We start from the raw sequence: 20199 nt of genomic DNA, 5'->3' as shown, positions 1-20199 counted from the left end.
TGAAAGTGAAGTCGCTCAGTCGTGTCCGACTCCTCACGACCCCATGAACTGCAGCCCACCAGGCTCCTCCATCCATGGGATTCTCCAGGCAAGAGTACTGGCTGCTGCTGCTGCTAAGTCGCTTCAGTCGTGTCCTACTCTGTGCGACCCCATAGACGGCAGCTCAACAGGCTCCGCCGTCCCTGGGATTCACCACTGGAGTGGGGTGCTATTGCCTTCTCCGATTTTATCCTAAATATTCTCTAATTGCCTTTTAGTGAATTACTTTTCTTTGTAATTATGACCACTTAGACTGTCAGCCAATCATTCAAGTTATAAAGGGGCCATTTCCTCAGAATACTGTTTTATTATCTTTTTATTTATAGACCTAAGTATATTGGACTGTGGATAAAAATAAGAATTCCCTTATTCTTTAAATAGGCAGACATATACAATTATATAAGGTAACTATCACATTTTATACAGACAGTACTCTATTCAAGTTTTTTCTTTTTAATAAATTACTTCTGGACAATTTATATCTTGGTTGGGGAGTTCATTTTGAACATATTTCGTTCTCTTTTTCTATGCAGTGGATTTTCAACTGAAGTGCCTTAAACGATTTGCTCTTTTCATTAATGTTGAGTTTCAAACGTTGAACCATGAAAAAAGTATTAAAAATGACCATCCTAAACCACAATGTTGTGTGTGTATTCAATATTATACAATATGGCATATATGCAGCTTCCCTCTCTCCTGTGTACACAGAATCTAGTTTCAAGTATGTATCCACTGGTTTCCTTTTACTAGTGAGAGCATTTAATTAGAAAGCCCACTGAATTTAGGGTCTTTTTTTTTTTTTTAAAGTAAACAGATTAGTTAGGGATACACTAGAAAGAGCATTGGAGAAGGCAATGGCAACCCAACCCAGTACTCTTGCCTGGAAAATCCCACGGACGGAGGAGCCTGGTAGGCTGCAGTCCATGGGGTCGCTAAGAGTCAGGCACGACTGAGCATATTCACTTTCACTTTTCACTTTCATGCATTGGAGAAGGAAATGGCAACCCACTCCAGTGTTCTTGCCTGGAGAATCCCAGGGACGGGGGAGCCTGGTGGGCTGCTGTCTATGGGGTCACACAGAGTCGGACACGACTGAAGTGACTTAGCAGCAGCAGCAGCAGAAAGGGCATAGAATTTGGATTCAGACCAAAATGGGTTCAAACTCACCTGTGATAGTTAGTTTTACCTGGGGAAGTTTATAGATTCTTCAAGCCTCAATTTTTCACTTGTATATATAGACAATAACAACATAAACTATGTTTTCTAAACTCTTTACCGTGAACTAGAAAGCTTTATGTGATCTGATCCCTGCCTCATCCCTGGCCATTCTCAGTCCCTCACCTTGTTTTGGCCACAGTGGCCCTCTCAACACTTTATAAGTGGGCCACGCCCATTCTTACCTCTGAGCGTTTACACTTGCCTTTCTTCTCATTCAGAAGGATTTTGCACAGAAGTCTTTGCATTGCTTTCCTTTTTCCTTTGCTTCATTCAGTCTCTGATTACCCACTCACAGCAGCCTTCACTAGACTCTATCTAAATAGCACTTATGAATCTGACTCTCTGACTCCCTTACCATGTTTGATTTCTTTATATTTAAGATCTATCAGTACCTGAGATATTATATATTCATTCACACATTGTTTATCTACTAGTAGAACTAGATGGGGAAAAAATGGCAACAGTGGCAGATTTTATTTTCTTGGTCTCCAAAATTACTGCAGGCAGTGACTGCAGCCATGATTAAAAGATGCTTGATCTTAGGAAGAAAAGCTATTATAAACCTGGACAGCATATTAAAAAGCAGAGACATCACTTTGCCAACAAAGGTCCATATAGTCAAAGGTATGGTTTTTCCAGTAGTCCTGTATGGGTGTGAAAGTTGGACCATAGAGAAGGCTGAGTGCCAAAGAACTGATGCTTCTGAACTGTGGTGTTGGAGAAGACTCTTGAGAGTTCTTTGGACAGCAAGGAGATTAAACCAGTCAATCCTAAAGGAAATCAACCCTGAATATTCGTTGGAAGGAGTGATGCTGAAGCTGAAGCTCCAATACTTTGAACACCTGATGTGGAGAGCTTTCTCACTGGAAAAGATCCTGATGCTGGGAAAGACTGAAGGCAGGAAGGGAAGGGAATGACACAGGAGGAGATGATTGGATGACATCCCTGACTCAGTGGATAAGAGTTTGAGCAAACTTTGGGAGAGTGAAGGAGAGGGAAGCCTGATGCGCTGCAGCCCAGGTGGTCACAAAGACTCAGACATGACTTCGTGACTGAACAACAGTAATAAGTAAAACGTTAAAGTCAATGCGGTAGGCCTGGCCTAGCTTGTAACTAGAACGATGCTTGGAACACAGGTGCTGGACAGGGTCAGTGAGTGGATGAGCAATCCTTTTGCCCAGTGCCTGTCATTCAGTAAGCATTCACAGCATCAACGGTGGTCAGAATGTTTTCATTAAGCTACATTCTCTGAAATGATTGAGCTAGATTTTCTTGATTGCACTACAACTTTATAATGTTAAGCATGGATGGGTTCACTAAAAGGAGGATGAACAGAGATGGAGAAACAAGTCACTAGTTTTTTTTTTTAAGCACTTGCAATGTACCAGATAATGCTGTACAAGTATTTCACAGATATCACCTCATTTTATTCCTCCACAACTCTAAGTGATAGGTAATATTTCATACTCAACTAACATATGAGAAAAATTAGGCATATGGAGGTAAGCAACATGACCAAACTTTTACAGAGTGGCAGAATTTAACTTGAGGTGGGCTCAAATGATGTAAGGTGAAGGTAAAAAACCTAACCGAAAACCACAGTTGAATAACACACTGAATATCTTGCATCTGTTCCTTCAGATGGTGAATTATTTTTAATACTATAAACACTTCTGCCTTTTAAGAGCTTACTATACAATTAGTTGTTGTTGTTTTTTTTTTTCCTTCAGTCTGATCTCTATTTCTTATGCCAACATGTTCGAGTAACCACAGCTGCAAGTAGAAACAACAGAAAAACTCACTTGACAATTTACTGATGGGATGAAATTAATCTGATTTTTACATAATTATAAATTGATTTCTCTGTAATATGCAGGATTTACTTGAAGCATTTTAATTAAGTATTTTGAGTCTTCACAGCCTAATTTTCACTGGAAGGCAATCTTTTCCCAGCCTGGCATTTCAGTGATGTTTTTCCCCGGGTTGAATTCATAAACTAAAACCAAGATCACTGCCAGCCTATTAGCATGCAGAAAGCAATGAAATATAGCTAGTCTGCCAAAACAGTGGGTCTTCTTAAATACCATCAAAGTAAGGCTACCTAAACTTGCTTTTGTGTGTGTCTGTATGTATGTGTGTGGGGGAGCGAGGGAATGCATGTGAGAGAGAAAAAGGGAGAGAGATTCATTAAAAAACAAACCAACCCAACTTTAGATTTTCAAGTCTGAGATATTGAGAAAATTAATTTTTGTTAAATGTTTTTGTTTCTGAAAGTTTGATGCCTACAAATTTTCTGAACTATCATCTGTCACAGAAAAATGTTAGGTTCAAGGACTAAGATTTTCAGCACATCTTTAGAAGTTGTCTTCTAGCTCAGCAGTAATTTATCCAACGCCATAGTGTGAGAATAATGCACTTAGCTGCTCTTATTATCCAACCCACATTTCTGTTGTGTCTAAAAAGATACTGCCTTTTAAAGACAACACCTTGCTGATAAACTTACACCCATGGCATTTATCTAATCTTTTAGTGGTTTAATCAAATTAGGAAATATAAACAAGTTATTCTGCTTGTTTTTTTTTTAATTAGGTGAAACTTAGTTAAGAAATTCCAAGTCATCTTTTTTAATATACTGATCATGAAGAATTATTCGGGGAGTTACCATAAATTCAAGCAATGAGTCTAGACTCAATTACTTAATTTCAAATCTTGAGCCTAAACCAAAGTGAATACAGAATGAGTTGGTATTTTCTCTATACTATATGCTTCAGAGACATTTTTATTCCTAAAGCAATGCTTCTATCATATCTCTTTCTGTCAATACGTGAAATCAAACAAGGAAAAGAATTTCATATTTTCAATTTTCTGGAATCATCTCATTTTCTCAAGTTTCTCAGAATAACTGATAATACTGTAATTGAAAACATGTATGTGGTTTATCAATATTTTGGAAACTATTTCAACTGGGTCTAATTATTTGAACTCATTTAGCACAGTTGATGCTTGTTCTATCTATTTTTATATAATGATTAATATCCTTTTTAAAAATAGCTTTATTACAAAAGTAGGGACTCATTCTTCAAAAATTAAAAAAAAAAGAGCCCTCATAAATATATACAATAAACAGTAAAAGTCCCCTGAACTACTCTACGTCCTCTTTCCTCTCAGAAACAGTCATTAACTAAATATGTAGAGTCAGGGCATAACATGTAATCTACATAAGAATATCATTATGGCTGTGGTATGTAGTTATATGGAGAATTATTGATAAGTTTTTTTCCTTTGTACAAGTCTGAGATTTTGGACCAGAAAGTATAAAACATAATTTCAAAGGTTTAATCCCCATAACAACAACAGTTTAATGAGGACTTGTAAAATCCTATGTCTTTCTGACTTGGTGGATTTTCTGAGGAAAGGAAGAATAAAATCACTTCCTTAATCGAAATTTCATTATTGGTTAATATGTGAATAAGTGCAAAATAGTGTATGTATGTTTACATACTTTTCAAAGAAGACATTTTAACTGGGCTTAATGGAGTAGTTAATGGGGTATGTAAATGCATACTTAATAGAGTACACTGGAATTTATCTCACAAGAAAAATAACTGCTCATAAAAGAGATCAGTGACCCTAAGATCTATTTGCTGGAAACAAAAAATAACATGAAGTCATGGTATTAGAAAGGCATTTTTCCTAATACCTCAGGTGAATGTAAACAGCAGGAGTAAGAAGTAAGGTTAGCTCCAGGACAACTGCTAAAATTAATTCTTTGCCAACATGCTCTTACTTTGGATTTAAGCCAATTCAATTAAAATTTTAGTAATTTAAGTAGGACTTAGTAAAGATAATCTTTTATCTTTAAAAAACCCTCATTTTAAAATTCTTTAGTTTTAAATTGATAGCATTATGCCTAGAGCATAATAGAGTTTGGGAAATATTTAAAGAGGTCATCATTTGTAAACTCTATTATTTTTCCTGGCAGCAATCAGGAAGAGGTGAGACTGCAATAATCACCAGCATCTATCAGGTTTAAAGATGATGAAATATATGGACACCCCTCTGGTGGAAAGGAAGCTGTTAATAATTTTTGTTATTCAATGTGAATAAAATTAAGTCCATTAATCTCTCCCTTTATTTACATTCTTTGTTTACTCTAACAAGTATTTATTGAGTACCTGCTATGTTCCAGGTGCTGTTTAAAGCACTGAAAAATACACTAGTAACTGAGATAGACAGAATCACAATCCTTGTGGAGCTTACACATTATACTGGGGAAGACTGACAAAAATATATCTAAAATAATTTCAGTCAGTGACAGATACTATAAAAGAAACTAAAGTAGGATAAGAGATTAGATAATTATAGGTAAGGAGGCATTCAAACGTAAGTATTTTGGGAAATTTTAGGCCCTGAAATCCCTTTACCTGACCACTGCAACTAATGAAAATGCCCCTTACTGAAAAGGAACCCATATTTTGTCCTCAATATAATTCTCACTTACTTAACCATCCCTGTTCTCCAAATTACCTTTTACAGATAATTTTTTTTTCTTTTTCTACCTAACTTTTCCTTCTGCTTGTATGACCATGGTTGTGTTATACTTTATTTCATTAAGAATGTTTCTAAGATCATAGTTCTATGATACATGTAGGAAGTTTGAGACCTTTTGGATTTAGTATTAATGAAATAAAAATGCTTGACAGTTTATCAATCTTAAATGATCAATGACATTTACTTACAAAAGACATCATCAAATGACAAGTGAATCAGAAAGAGAAAGATAAATACCATATTCTAACACATATATATGGAATCTAGAAAAATGGCAACAATGGAGAAACAGACAAAGAGAACAGACTCATGGACATGGGGAGAGGGGAGGAGAAGGTGAGGTGTATGGGAAGAGCAACAAGGAAACTTGCACTACAATATGTGAAATAGATAGCCAACAGGAATCTGCTGACTGTCTCAGGAAACTGAAACAGGGCTCTGTGTCAGCCTGAAGGGGTGGGATAGGGAGGGAGATGGGAGGGAGGCTCAAAAGCGAGGGGATATATATATTCCTATGGCTGATTCATGTTGAGGTTTGACAGAAAATAGCAAAATTCTGTAAAGCAATTATCCTTTAATAAAAGTAAATAAATGAGAAACAAAAAAAGAAAAATAACTGAAAAAATCTAACAATAAATAATAAAAATAAAATTAATTCACATGGAAATTATTTGTCCACCTAGAAAAAAGCTACATATGACAAATGTTGGTTCTGGGGTAAGTGTATATATGTATGCATATGTATCTGAGGGTAGCAGGGGGCAGGAAATATACTTTAAATTCAAGGAAATATTTAAACTTAAAACAAAGTTGGATTTACAGCAAGAATCACACATAGGGAGGTATTTATACATATTTTCCAAAGTCCAGAGTTTCAAAAGTCACATTATTGTGAGAAAGAAAGCTATTAGATCTTGCTTTAAAATATTAACTTCTGTACTTCTATATAATAATGACTTTAAAAACAGTGTTAAGATAGATTCTTTCATGGAAACCTTTCAAAAAATATTTTAAAATTTAGAAAAATAGAGTATGAAGGTATAAGAAATTACATTTTTTTAACAGTTTCAAAGCTGTGTATTAACACATAGTAACTTGAACTTTTATTAGCTAAATAAGATACAGGAATATTAAAAAAAAAAAGTCCTTTAGGCACAGCATACTGGTTAAAAGCAAAATTTTGTAGCCAGACAGCTTAACTTCATATCCCAGCCCCATCACAGTTCAGCAGCATTCACCAGCTGTAAAATCTTGGGCAATGTACTTAATACCTGTTTCCTCATCTCTAAAATAAAGATAATAATACCTACCTCTCAAGGTTGTTTTTAGGATTGCATGAGCATACAGAAAAATATCTGGCACTAGGCACCCCATCAAAGTTGACAACTTTCAACCAAAATTTTTCCTCTAGAAATAAAGTTACTCACTTTTAGGAAAACCTGCAGATCTTGAGTCTGAGTGTGCTGTAGAATATCTTGTTGAAGATGTTTGAATATAGCTATACAGATATACACTTGATAATCTGGACCAAGAAAAACACAGGTCGCAATGTAATGGCAGATTTCTATCCAATCTAAATAATTCCAAAAACACTGAGTTATCCACTGCATGCAAATCTAGGAAAAAAAAAAAGTTAGGTCATTAGAAAGCTGATATAGCCATTTTGACTTTTAAAAAGCAGTACTCAATAACTCACAAAAAACCATTCAATCAAAATATACTGTCTGACTACAAGAAGCTTAATAAGGATATAAGGATGCCTCACCTACTTGCCTAATGTGTGAGAAAACTCTAATGGGCTTGGGACTCAGGACTTAGGGGTTAACTGATGGTGTTCATACTGTTCCTATGCTATTGCTAAATGCCTTCTTGATTCGTATTGTCCTTCTCTTACCTATAACACCAGTCTGCTCTCTTCAGATAACAAATGCTGAGACTATTTTAATTCAGAAATGGGAGCATCTTCTATCCTACCTAGAATCACAGATGTATAATTATGCAGATGACAGGCTGCTAAATGTTACATTAATGCAAATGGACTCTTGCTGAATAATAAAACAATTTAAATCAACCAGAATTATATAACATAGAAACTGAGAGCTAATGTACAGAATTCAAAAATGAGACTTTTTACAAAAATCATTTGTTTTACTTTCTGAAAAACATTTTTCAGATTATAAAAGCAATACATGCCTACTAAAAAATAGAAAATGTTTAAAAATGATACAGTGATTACCATTGCTAATGTTTTGGTACATTAATGTTATAGGTGGAATTGTATCTCTCCCCTCAAAATAAGTCAAAGTCCTAACTCCCAGGACCTATGAATGTGACATTATTTGAAAACAGAGTCTTTACAGAGGTAATCAAGTGAAAATGAGGTCATTAGGCTGAGCCTTATTCCAACATGCCTTATATCAAATAAACTGAAAATGCGAACACACAGTGGGAAGGCCCTGAAAAGACACACGTGGACGCTGTCACGTGCAGACAGAAGACTGGAGCGATGTATCTATAAGCTGAGGCCTATCAGTGGCTACCGGAAGAGAGGAAAGAGCAGCGAACAGTTCTTTCTCAGTGCTGTCTAAGTGAACACAGCCCTGCCAACACTCATCCTCTCAAACTTTGAGATGATAAATTGCTGTTGTTTAAGCTACTGAGTTTGTGGTACTTTGATATGACAGTCCTGGGAAACTGAGACAATTACTTTCAAATATTTTAATTTTCATTTATGACTTAAAAATTACCACTGAGGAGAATTTTCTTTAACTTCTCTTCACTACAGTTTTGATTTTTAGGGGTGAGGAGGGAGGAATGGGAACAGATATAGCAGCATATCTCAATCTGTCATACAAAGATAAAGAAGACACACACAGATTTTCCTTTTTTGTTCTACTGTGTTGACCTTTAAAAAATAATTTGCCAATAGTTTCTAAACTTTGCTTTTATATACCTGACTCAATTTGGGGGGAATGTTGATTCTGCTTTTAACTGCCTTTAACATGGGTATTAGTTTAAGATTGTACACTGGGTGACTTAACAGAAATTGATCTCATAATTCTGGAGAAGTCCAGGATCAAGGTACTGGCAGGGCTGGTTTCTTCTGAGGCCTCTCTTCTTGGCTTATAAATGGCCATCTTCTCCCTACGTTTTCACATTTCATTGAACAGAGGTCTTCCCTCTATAAATGGCCATCTTCTCCCTACATTTTCACATTTCATTGAACAGAGGTCTTCCTTCTGTATGTGTCTGGTATCCAAATTACTTCCTGTAAGGATAATGGTAATATTGAATTCAGACCCACCCTAATGACCTCTGTGCTGTGCTTAGTCACTCAGTAGTGTCTGACTCTGTAACCCCATGAATGTAGCCTGCCAGTATCCTCCATCCATGGGGATTCTCCAGGAAAAAATACTGGAGTGGGTTGCCATGCCCTCATCCAGGGAATCTTCCTAACCCAGGGACTGAACCAGGCCTCCCTCACTGCAGGCAGATTCTTTACTGTCTGAGCCACCAGGGAAGCCAATTTCAATGACCTTATAATTAAGTTTAATGACCTCATTGTAACTTAATAACCCCTTTAAAGCTTCCCAGGTGGCACTAGTGGTAAAGAACCTGCTTGCCAATGCAAGAGACATAAGAGACATGTGTTCAATCCCTGGGTTGGGAAGATCCCCTGGAGAAGGGCATGGCAACCCACTCCAGTATTTTTGCCTGGAGAATCCCATGGATAGAAGTGCCTGGCAGGCTACAGCCCTTGGGATCACAAAGAGTCAGACGACTTAAGTGACTTAGCACACACACACTGCTTTACAGACTCCATATCCAAATATAGCCTCATTCTGAGATACTGAGGCTTAGAATTTCAACATATGATTTTTTTTTTTTTTTGCAGGGAGTATACTATGGTTTTTTCAGTAGTCATGTACAAGTGTGAGAGTTGGACCATAAGGAAAGCTGAGTGCCTCAGAACTGATGCTTTCGAATTGTGGTGCTGGAGAAGACACTTGCGAGTCCCTTGGACTACAAGGAGATCTAACCTGTCAGGAAATCAATCCTGAGCATTCACTGAAGGACTGATGCTGAAGCAGAAGCTCTAACACTTTGGCCACCTGATGGACAGGTGAATTTGGACATGAATCTGGACAGACTGTGGGAGACAGTGGAGGACAGAGGAGCCTGGCATGCTGCAGTCCATGGGGTCGTGAAGAGTCAGACATGGCTTAGTGACTGAACAACAAATCCCATATCAGATGATATTACATTTTTGTTTTCCATACATCATTACTCAAGTCAACCATTAACACTGTAATTTCAGCTATTATAGGCATTTTTTTTTTCTCATCTTCTGGTCATATTTCTTATTATTGATAATGCCAACTATATATAACCAAGTATTTTTTTTAACTGTAAGTCTGTTCTCAGGATCAGATTTTTCTTTACAAATATGTTCCCTTCTATTATGTTCTAAAATATTTTTCTAGATCCATAGCTTAACTCAATATTGAATTTGAATATATATATATGAACATTCAGTATTTGTCAATGGACAGGATATATTTATTTTGGTCCTAACTTTATTATTTTTTTTCTTTTAGTTTTTTATTTTTTAAATTTTAAAATCTTTAATTCTTACATGCGTTCCCAAATATGAACCCCCCTCCCACCTCCCTCCCCATAACATCTCTCTGGGTCATCCCCATGCACCAGCCCCAAGCATGCTGTATCCTGCATCAAACATAGATTGGCGATTCAATTGTTACATGATAGTATACATGTTAGAATGCCATTCTCCCAAATCATCCCACCCTCTCCCTCTCCCTCTGAGTCCAAAAGTCCGTTATACACATCTGTGTCTTTTCTCCTGTCTTGCATACAGGGTCGTCATTGCCATCTTCCTAAATTCCATATATATGTGTTAGTATACTGTATTGGTGTTTTTCTTTCTGGCTTACTTCACTCTGTATAATCGGCTCCAGTTTCATCCATCTCATCAGAACTGATTCAAATGAATTCTTTTTAACGGCTGAGTAATACTCCATTGTGTATATGTACCACAGCTTTCTTATCCATTCATCTGCTGATGGACATCTAGGTTGTTTCCATGTCCTGGCTATTATAAACAGTGCTGCGATGAACATTGGGGTACATGTGTCTCTTTCAATTCACACACATATGGACACCTTATCTTTGACAAAGGAGGCAAGAATATACAATGGAGTAAAGACAATCTCTTTAACAAGTGGTGCTGGGAAAACTGGTCAACCACTTGTAAAAGAATGAAACTAGATCACTTTCTAACACCGTACACAAAAATAAACTCAAAATGGATTAAAGATCTAAATGTAAGATCAGAAACTATAAAACTCCTAGAGGAGAACATAGGCAAAACACTCTCAGACATAAATCACAGCAGAATCCTCTATGATCCACCTCCCAGAATTCTGGAAATAAAAGCAAAAATGAACAAATGGGATCTAATTAAAATTAAAAGCTTCTGCACAACAAAGGAAAATATAAGCAAGGTGAAAAGACAGCCTTCTGAATGGGAGAAAATAATAGCAAATGAAGCAACTGACAAACAACTCATCTCAAAAATATACAAGCAACTTATGCAGCTCAATTCCAGAAAAATAAACGACCCAATCAAAAAATGGGCCAAAGAACTAAATAGACATTTCTCCAAAGAAGACACACAGATGGCTAACAAACACATGAAAAGATGCTCAACATCACTCATTATTAGAGAAATGCAAATCAAAACCACAATGAGGTACCACTTCACACCAGTCAGAATGGCTGCGATCCAAAAGTCTGCAAGCTATAAATGCTGGAGAGGGTGTGGAGAAAAGGGAACCCTCCTACACTGTTGGTGGGAATGCAAACTAGTACAGCCACTATGGAGAACAGCGTGGAGATTCCTTAAAAAACTGGAAATAGAACTACCTTATGACCCAGCAATCCCACTGCTGGGCATACACACCGAGGAAACCAGAATTGAAACAGACACATGGTCCTAACTTTAAATTTCATTTGGCAGCAATAGGATTCTTCTCCTAGATCTGGACCTAGAGAGCAGATTGGCACGCAAAGTTAATTACCAAACTTCCATTGCCCAATCAAGTATCTACACAGTATGGCTCTGCTGCATTGGGGAGGATGTAACTCTTGCTCCTACTTGACTAGATGGGTTGAAGCAGTCAATGGCTCTTTTAACTCCCTAATGCACTGCTGCCAGGGCTCTGTTCATGCTTTGTCACTATAGATACTAGTCAACCAAGGGCCATGCTTTGTTAATGAAAATGAAAGATTCTAGATGAATGAATAAAAAGAAACAATTAAAGAATGAAAATTAATGCAAATGATCTGGGCAGCCAGAGAAATCAGTTTCCATTCAGCTGTCAGCTTCATGGGTGACTAGCAAGTTGATATTGATGAAGGGATAACAGTTTCGATCTTCTTTCTAGTTGGTCTGACTATTCTACAGGTTGAAAGGTGTGAAACTGTTGACCACTGACTCATTTTGACCTTTAAACCTACCAATTTTATGATTCAAACAAAGACAAAATATTTTTTATTCAAAATATTTACTTATTCATAAAGCTTTATCCATATTGGTTAAAAGAAAGTTGTCCCCAAATCTGTAATTACTTATTTATTATACATGGTTTCTAAAGCAACTGCAATTTTCTGGGATTTACGTGACATTCAAGCACTATTTTCTATATTTTGTTTTGTTTTTTCATTAAATGGAGACTGTGTGTGTGTGCTGAGTCACTTCAGTCGCAGCCAACTCTTTGCAACCCTATGGAAAATAACCCGTCAGGCTCCTCTGTCCATGGGGTTTTTCAGGCAAGAATACTGGAGTGGCTTGCCATGCCCTCCTCCAGGGGATCTTCCTAACCCAGGGATTGAACAAGCAGCTCTTACATCTTCTTCACTGATAGGCAGGTTCTTTACCTGCACCATTTGGGAAGCCCCAAATGGAGAATAATATCAGCCTTTTCAACATGTGGGAAATTTAAGAGAGGAAAAATGAAAGATTATAATTGAAAGCATTTTGAAAATATATCAAGTGCTATGTAAATGTTATTCTATAACAAAGGCACAGATGTTTATTATTCATTTAACAAACACTTATGTACCTAATATACAACAAGCATTATTATAATCCTTGAGTGAACAAAATACATTTAGTCCCTGTCCGAACAGAACTTGCACTTAAAGAGGAGACATACACCTTTTAAATATATGAGCTTCTTCATCTGGCGGAAACTGTACCAGCTACTGCTAATACATGAGCAAAATATTCCAGAATTATTCAATTGTGATAGAATTCAAAACACTATATCCCTGGAAGAATGCTAAACTATGAGTTATGCCTTTTAAACCTTAAGCAAATAGCTGCTCTATTTTTATAAGATGAAATGATCTATACATTAGCTGATAGTCTAGGGCTCTAACAGGACAAAAGAAATAATACGTATCCAAACAGACATGATGAACTCTTTTCTGTAACATTTTTATTATGTAATTATTCCAAATACACATAATAGGAAGAAAGCATTATATAAACCAGAGCCATCACAGTTTCAAAATTTGGATTGATTGACATGTCTCTGAAATCCATTTTCCTCTACAGGTTTCCCTTCTTAAAGCTTTTAAGATAAAACACATTATAAATTGCTATATATTATATCTGTGCTTTCATTAAAACAAACTGAAGATCTGAGTTATCAATGGTATCAGTTTTTTGTTTCATTTACTGAACAAGACAAAAATAAGAATCCAGAATAATACCAGCACTACCATAAGCAACATGAATACTTAAAACAGTAATATTTCTATTGTTTTGTCATTTAGACAACATATCACTTGGCATGTACAGTCAAATGCCTATGTTTTAAAGTGCCTTAAAAAAAAATTAAGTGCCTTTCAGGGTGTGGAGAAAAAGAAACCCTCCTATACTGTTGGTGGGAATGTAAATTTGTACAGACACTATGGAGAACGGTATAGAGGCTCTGTAAAAACTAAAAACAGAGTTACCATATGATCTAGCAATCTTACTCTTGCGCATATATGTGAAGAAAATTCTAATTCAAAAAGACACATGCACCTCAATGATCACTGCAGCACTATTTACAATAGCCAAGACATGGAAGCATCTTAAGTGTCTAGAGATGAATAGATAAAGAAGATGTGGTATATGTATACACAATGGACTATGAGTCATAAAGAAAGAATGCAATAATGCTATTTGCAGCACATGGGTGGACCTAGAGAGTATCATACTCAGGGAAGCTGGAGAAAGACAACCATCATAAGATATCACTTATACGTGGAATCTAAAAAAATGATATAAATGAAATTATTTACATAACAGAGAATAAGACATAGAAAACAAACTTTCTCTGGTTACCAGAGGACACAATAAGGGTGTGTGGGAGATAAATTAGGAGTGTGGGATTAACATATAAACACCACTATATATTAAATAGATAAATAACAAGGACCTACTAGAGAGCACAGGGAACTATATTCAATACCTTATAATAACCTATAATGGAAAAGATTCTAAAAATTACATATATACATATAACTGAATTACTTTGACATACATCTGAAATTAACACATTGAAAAATTACTATACTTTAAAAATGGTTAAAAAATTAAAGTGCTTCTTACAAGGTTATACTGTCAAGTAGGTACTGTTAGGTTCATTTAATTATATGTATTTATGATATGAACTATTTAAATAACTCCAAAGTAAGGTATATTTCCTGACTCTTCAGTTCATTCCTTACTTATCCCTATAAGCAATCACTTAACAAAATATGATACATTCTTTCATTTTTTAATACAAGCACATTTGAACTTGTATTATATTCCCACCTTTACCCATATAAATAGCAACATTCTAAATACTCTTTTGTTTTTGGTCTCCACCTTTATCTCTCTTAACAGAAGATCCTGAGTATCACTCCATGGCAATATACAGAGGTATTTCTTATTCAGTTTTATAACTGCATAGTACTACCCTGTAAATAAACCATAACTAACTCAACAAGTCCCTATTTACAGACATGTGCATTATTCCTAGTCTTTTTATAGTTATTGTTGTTGTTTAGCTGTTAAGTCATGGCCAACTCTTTTGCAACTCTATAGACTGTAGCCCGCCAAGCTCCTCTGTCCATGCGATTTCCCAGGCAAGAACCCTGGAGTGGATCGCCATTTCTTCCTCCAGGGAATCCTCCCAATCCAGGTATTGAACGTGTGTCTCCTGCACTGACAGGCGGATTCTTTACCACTGAGCCACCAGGGAAGTCCCAGTCTTTATACTATATGCTCTTATATGCTATAAAACATATCTGTACACATGCATTTTCAAAATTTTTGTCAGTGCATTTCTGGGATAGATTTCTATAAATGAGATGGCTGGATGAAAGGGTAAATGCATGTGTGCTTTTGCTAGAAACTGCAAAATTCCCTCACAGAAGTCTCAAAAATATACTATTAATAAAATTGCTATTAGCAATTAATGGACTAGATGACAAAGAAAGTAAAATAAACTAATTATGTTTTTATGGTAAACCAATATTCCTTACACTTAATTATATTTGAAACATTTAAATGACTTTTTCAGCCACTAACACATTCACTTTAGGATAAAAAGGGAGGAAAATCCCTCACACAGTATGTATCAAAATGTACCACAGCCTTCCTAGAAAAGTTTGCTCCTTATACTTAAGCATATGCCAAACGCCACAGGCTTCCCTGATAGCTCATCTGGTAAAGAACCCACCTGCAATGCAGGAGACCCTGGTTTGATTCCTGGGTTAGGAAGATCCACTGGAGAAGGGATAGGCTACCCACTTCAGTATTCTTGGGCTTCCCTTGTGGCTCAGCTGGTAAAGAATCTGCCTGCAGGAGACCTGGGTTCGATCCCTGGGTTGAGAAGATCCCCTGGAGAAGGGAAAGGCTACCCACACCAGTATTCTGGCCTGGAGAATTCCATGGACTGTATAGTCCATGGGGTTGCAAAGAGCTGGAAACAACTGAGTGACTTTCATTTTCATGACAAAGGACATTATGATGCAACACTGATAAAAACATTATTGTATCTAAGGTAAATTATTCTCAGCTGTATCTAGATATAAAATAATCTTCAAAAAATGTACTTAATTCTTTAGTAAAAACATTAGTTAGAACAATTACTTAAGAATACCTGATTAAGTCAAAATAGGTATGCCCTAAATGACTAAGTTTTATGATACAAAGATGGTATTTTTAACAACTCTTCTGGCATTATTTTATTTATTCACCATAGAAAGAATATTAATAAAGTAAGATGTGGTTTAAAGTGAAGTCCTTGCTATTAGGGTTATATCAATAAATCAATTCACTCACTTCACTGATCCTGAATGTGCCTGAATTTCTCCATCTGTCAAATGAAGTTAAAATTTTAAATGAAATAAGATCTGATGACATGATCCTCTACATAGAAAACCCTAAAGACTCCACCAGAAAATTACTAGAGCTAATCAATGAATATAGTAAAGTTGCAGGATATAAAATCAACAAGCAGAAATCCCTTGCATTCCTATACACTAACAATGAGAAAACAGAAAGAGGAATTAAGGAAACAATTCCATTCACCATTGCAACGAAAACAATAAAATACTTAGTAATATATCTACCTAAAGAAACTAAAGACCTATATATAGAAAACTATAAAACACTGGCAAAAGAAATCAAAGAGGATGCTAATAGATGGAGAAATATACTATGTTCATGGATCAGAAGAATCAATACAGTGAAAATAAGTATACTACCCAAAGCAATCTATAGATTCAATGCAATCCCTATCAAGCTACCAGCGGTATTTTTCACAGAGCTAGAACAAATAATTTCATAATTTGTATGGAAATACAAAAAACCTCGAATAGCCAAAGTAATCTTGAGAAAGAAGAATGGAACTGGAGGAATCAACCTGCCTGACTTCAGGCTCTACTACAAAGCCACAGTCATCAAGACAGTATGGTACTGGCACAAAGACAGAAATATAGTTCAATGGAACAAAATAGAAAGCCCAGAGATAAATCCACACACCTATGGACACCTTATCTTTGACAAAGGAGGCAAGAATATACAATGGATTAAAGACAATCTCTTTAAACTGGTCAACCACTTGTAAAATAATGAAACTAGAACACTTTCTAATACCATACACAAAAATAAATTCAAAATGGATTAAAGATCTAAACATAAGACCAGAAACTAAAACTCCTAGAGGAGAACATAGGAAAAACACTCTCCGACATAAACCACAGCAGGATCCTCTATGACCCACCTCCCAGAATACTAGAAATAAAAGCAAAAATAAGCAAATGGGACCTAATTAAAATTAAAAGCTTCTACACAACAAAGGAAACTATAAGCAAGGTGAAAAGACAGCCTTCGGAATGGGAGAAAATAATAGCAAATGAAGCAACTGACAAACAACTCATCTCAAAAATATACAAGCAACTCCTGCAGCTCAATTCCAGAAAAATAAAAGACTCAATGAAAAAATGGGCCAAAGAACTAAATAGACATTTCTCCAAAGAAGACATACAGATGGCTAACAAACACATGAAAAGATGCTCAACATCACTCATTATCAGAGAAATGCAAATCAAAACCACAGTGAGGTACCATTTCATGTCAGTCAGAATGGCTGCGATCCAAAAGTCTGCAAGCAATAAATGCTGGAGAGGGTGTGGAGAAAAAGGAACCCTCTTGCACTGTTGGTGGGAATGCAAACTAGTACAGCCACTATGGAGAACAGTGTGGAGATTCCTTAAAAAACTGGAAATAGAACTACCTTATGACCCAGCAATCCCACTGCTGGGCATACACACTGAGAAAACCAGAACTGAAAGAGACATGTGTACCCCAATGTTCATTGCAGCACTGTTTATAATAGCCAGGACATGGAAGCAACCCAGATGTCCAGCAGCAGATGAATGGATAAGACAGCTGTGGTATATATACACAATGGAGTATTACTCAGCCATTAAAAAGAATACATTTGAATCGGTTCTAATGAGGTGGATGAAACTGCAGCTGATATACAGAGTGAAGTAAGCCAGAAAGAAAAACACCAATACAGTCTACTAACACATATATATGGAATTTAGAAAGATGGTAATGATAACCCAGTATGTGAGACAGCAAAAGAGACACAGATGTATAGAATGGACTTTTGGACTCAGAGGGAGAGGGAGAGGGTGGGATGATTTAGGAGAATGGCACTGAAACATGTATAATATCATATAAGAAACTAATCGCCAGTCTAGGTTCGATGCAGGATACAGGATGCCTGGGACTTGTGCATTGGGATGACCCAGAGGGATGGTATGGGGAGGGAGGTGGGAGGGGGGTTCAGGATGGGCAACACGTGTACACCTGTGAAGGATTCATGTTGATGTATGGCAAAACCAATAAAATATTGTAAAGTAATTAGCCTCTAATTAAAATAAATAAATTTAAATTAAAAAAATAAATGAAATAAGATCTGAAAACACACTTTTATACTGTGAAGCACTGATATAAATAAAAAGGTATATTTATTGTACTTCTAGACAAGACACTGTGTCAAGATACTTAAAAAGACTTGAAGATATGTCAGGCATACATATCTTTAAAAAACTTCAACTAGTAAGAAAGAGGTAAACCCACAAATAATGATTCCACAAAGCAAAAGATAAATTTCTACTAGAAGAGTAACACAGAAATTGCACACAATTCAAAGCAGAATCATCTACTTATAAGTGATCCTAAAAGTTTCCATTTAGACAGATATCAAAGATAAGTATGACAAGTAAAGATGGGGCACAAGGAGGGAGAAGGTATCATTTCAAATAGCAACATCAACAACATAAAGAAAGCGAAAGCTTCAGTACATGCACATACAAGGGGCATTCCTAGTCTTGAAATCTTGCTTTACATTTGTATACTTTGCATTTTCAAAATGCACTGTCACAAAATATGAAACAATAAAATAGTTTTCTTTAATCCTGCTTTCATGGAGGGGAGAAAAGTAGCAATGAGAAGAATCAAGAGATTTTTCTGGAGTATATTTGGAGGATTATCCATGTTAGCTCACTTGCTGACACAATATAGTACAATAATCAATGATATGCAAAATGATAACCCCAAGGAATTACAAAAGTTAAGCCATTAAAGATATGGGGTACTTCTTAGGAGAGGAAAATTACTAAAATACAATACAGTTTTTTCTTTTAAATTAAAGAATAAAATTCTACATTTTCATTAGAATATGTGATTTTCTATTCATTTTAAAAGTATGTTTTCATTTTGACTTTCCTTCCAACCTCAAATGCTAATCAACAAATATGTATTTCTAACTACATTTAATTTTTTGTATTCTAGTTGAGCTTATTACTTTTAGTCTAGAGATCTGTATATTTTATTTAACAATCTGCTCACAAATTCTTTCATTAATCAACCAATCCCTTAATGTCTATAAGTATACAACTTTAGTTTCTGATCTTACATTTAGATCTTTAATCCATTTTGAGTTTATTTTTGTGTGCGGTGTTAGGAAGTGATCTAGTTTCATTCTTTTACAAGTGGTTGACCAGTTTTCCCAGCACCACTTGTTAAAGAGATCGTCTTTACTCCATTGTATATTCTTGCCTCCTTTGTCAAAGATAAGGTGTCCATATGTGTGTGGATTTATCTCTGGACTTTCTATTTTGTTCCATTGATCTATATGTCTGTCTCTGTGCCAGTACCATACTGTCTTGATGACTGTGGCTTTGTAGTAGAGCCTGAAATCAGGCAAGTTGATTCCTCCAGTTCCATTCTTCTTTCTCAAGATTACTTTGGCTATTCGAGGTTTTTTGTATTTCCATACAAATCTTGAAATTATTTGTTCTCGTTCTGTGAAAAATGTGGCTGATAGCTTGATAGGGATTGCATTGAATTTGTAAATTGCTTTGGGTAGTATACTCATTTTCACTATATTGATTCTTCCAATCCATGAACATGGTATATTTCTCCATCTATTAGTGTCCTCTTTGATAACTCCTAGAGGAGAACATAGGCAAAACACTCTCCAACATAAATCACAGCAGGATCCTCTATGATCCACCTCCCAGAATTCTGGAAATAAAAGCAAAAATAAACAAATGGGATCTAATTAAAATTAAAAGCTTCTGCACAACAAAGGAAAATATAAGCAAGGTGAAAAGACAGCCTTCTGAATGGGAGAAAATAATAGCAAATGAAGCAACTGACAAACAACTCATCTCAAAAATATACAAGCAACTTATGCAGCTCAATTCCAGAAAAATAAACGACCCAATCAAAAAATGGGCCAAAGA

General features: G+C 35.9%; 1 protein-coding gene across 2 annotated transcripts in view; it reads right to left on the bottom strand.

Annotated features, from left to right (window-relative positions):
* The window catches only part of TBC1D32 (TBC1 domain family member 32), a 193552-nt gene that overhangs the window by 4508 nt on the left and 168845 nt on the right, over positions 1-20199 (bottom strand). For both annotated transcript variants that reach the window (XR_011258768.1, XM_069599058.1), the window contains one exon: positions 7236-7424. Coding sequence is in view for 1 of the 2 variants with exons in the window: in XM_069599058.1 (XP_069455159.1) it covers positions 7236-7424 (189 nt within the window). In the remaining variant the exon portion in view is untranslated. The remainder of the gene's footprint in view (positions 1-7235; positions 7425-20199) is intronic.

This window comes from Ovis canadensis, chromosome 8 (assembly GCF_042477335.2).
Source record: "Ovis canadensis isolate MfBH-ARS-UI-01 breed Bighorn chromosome 8, ARS-UI_OviCan_v2, whole genome shotgun sequence".
NCBI lineage: Eukaryota > Metazoa > Chordata > Mammalia > Artiodactyla > Bovidae > Ovis > Ovis canadensis.
This window is presented reverse-complemented; position numbering and strand designations above follow the sequence as displayed.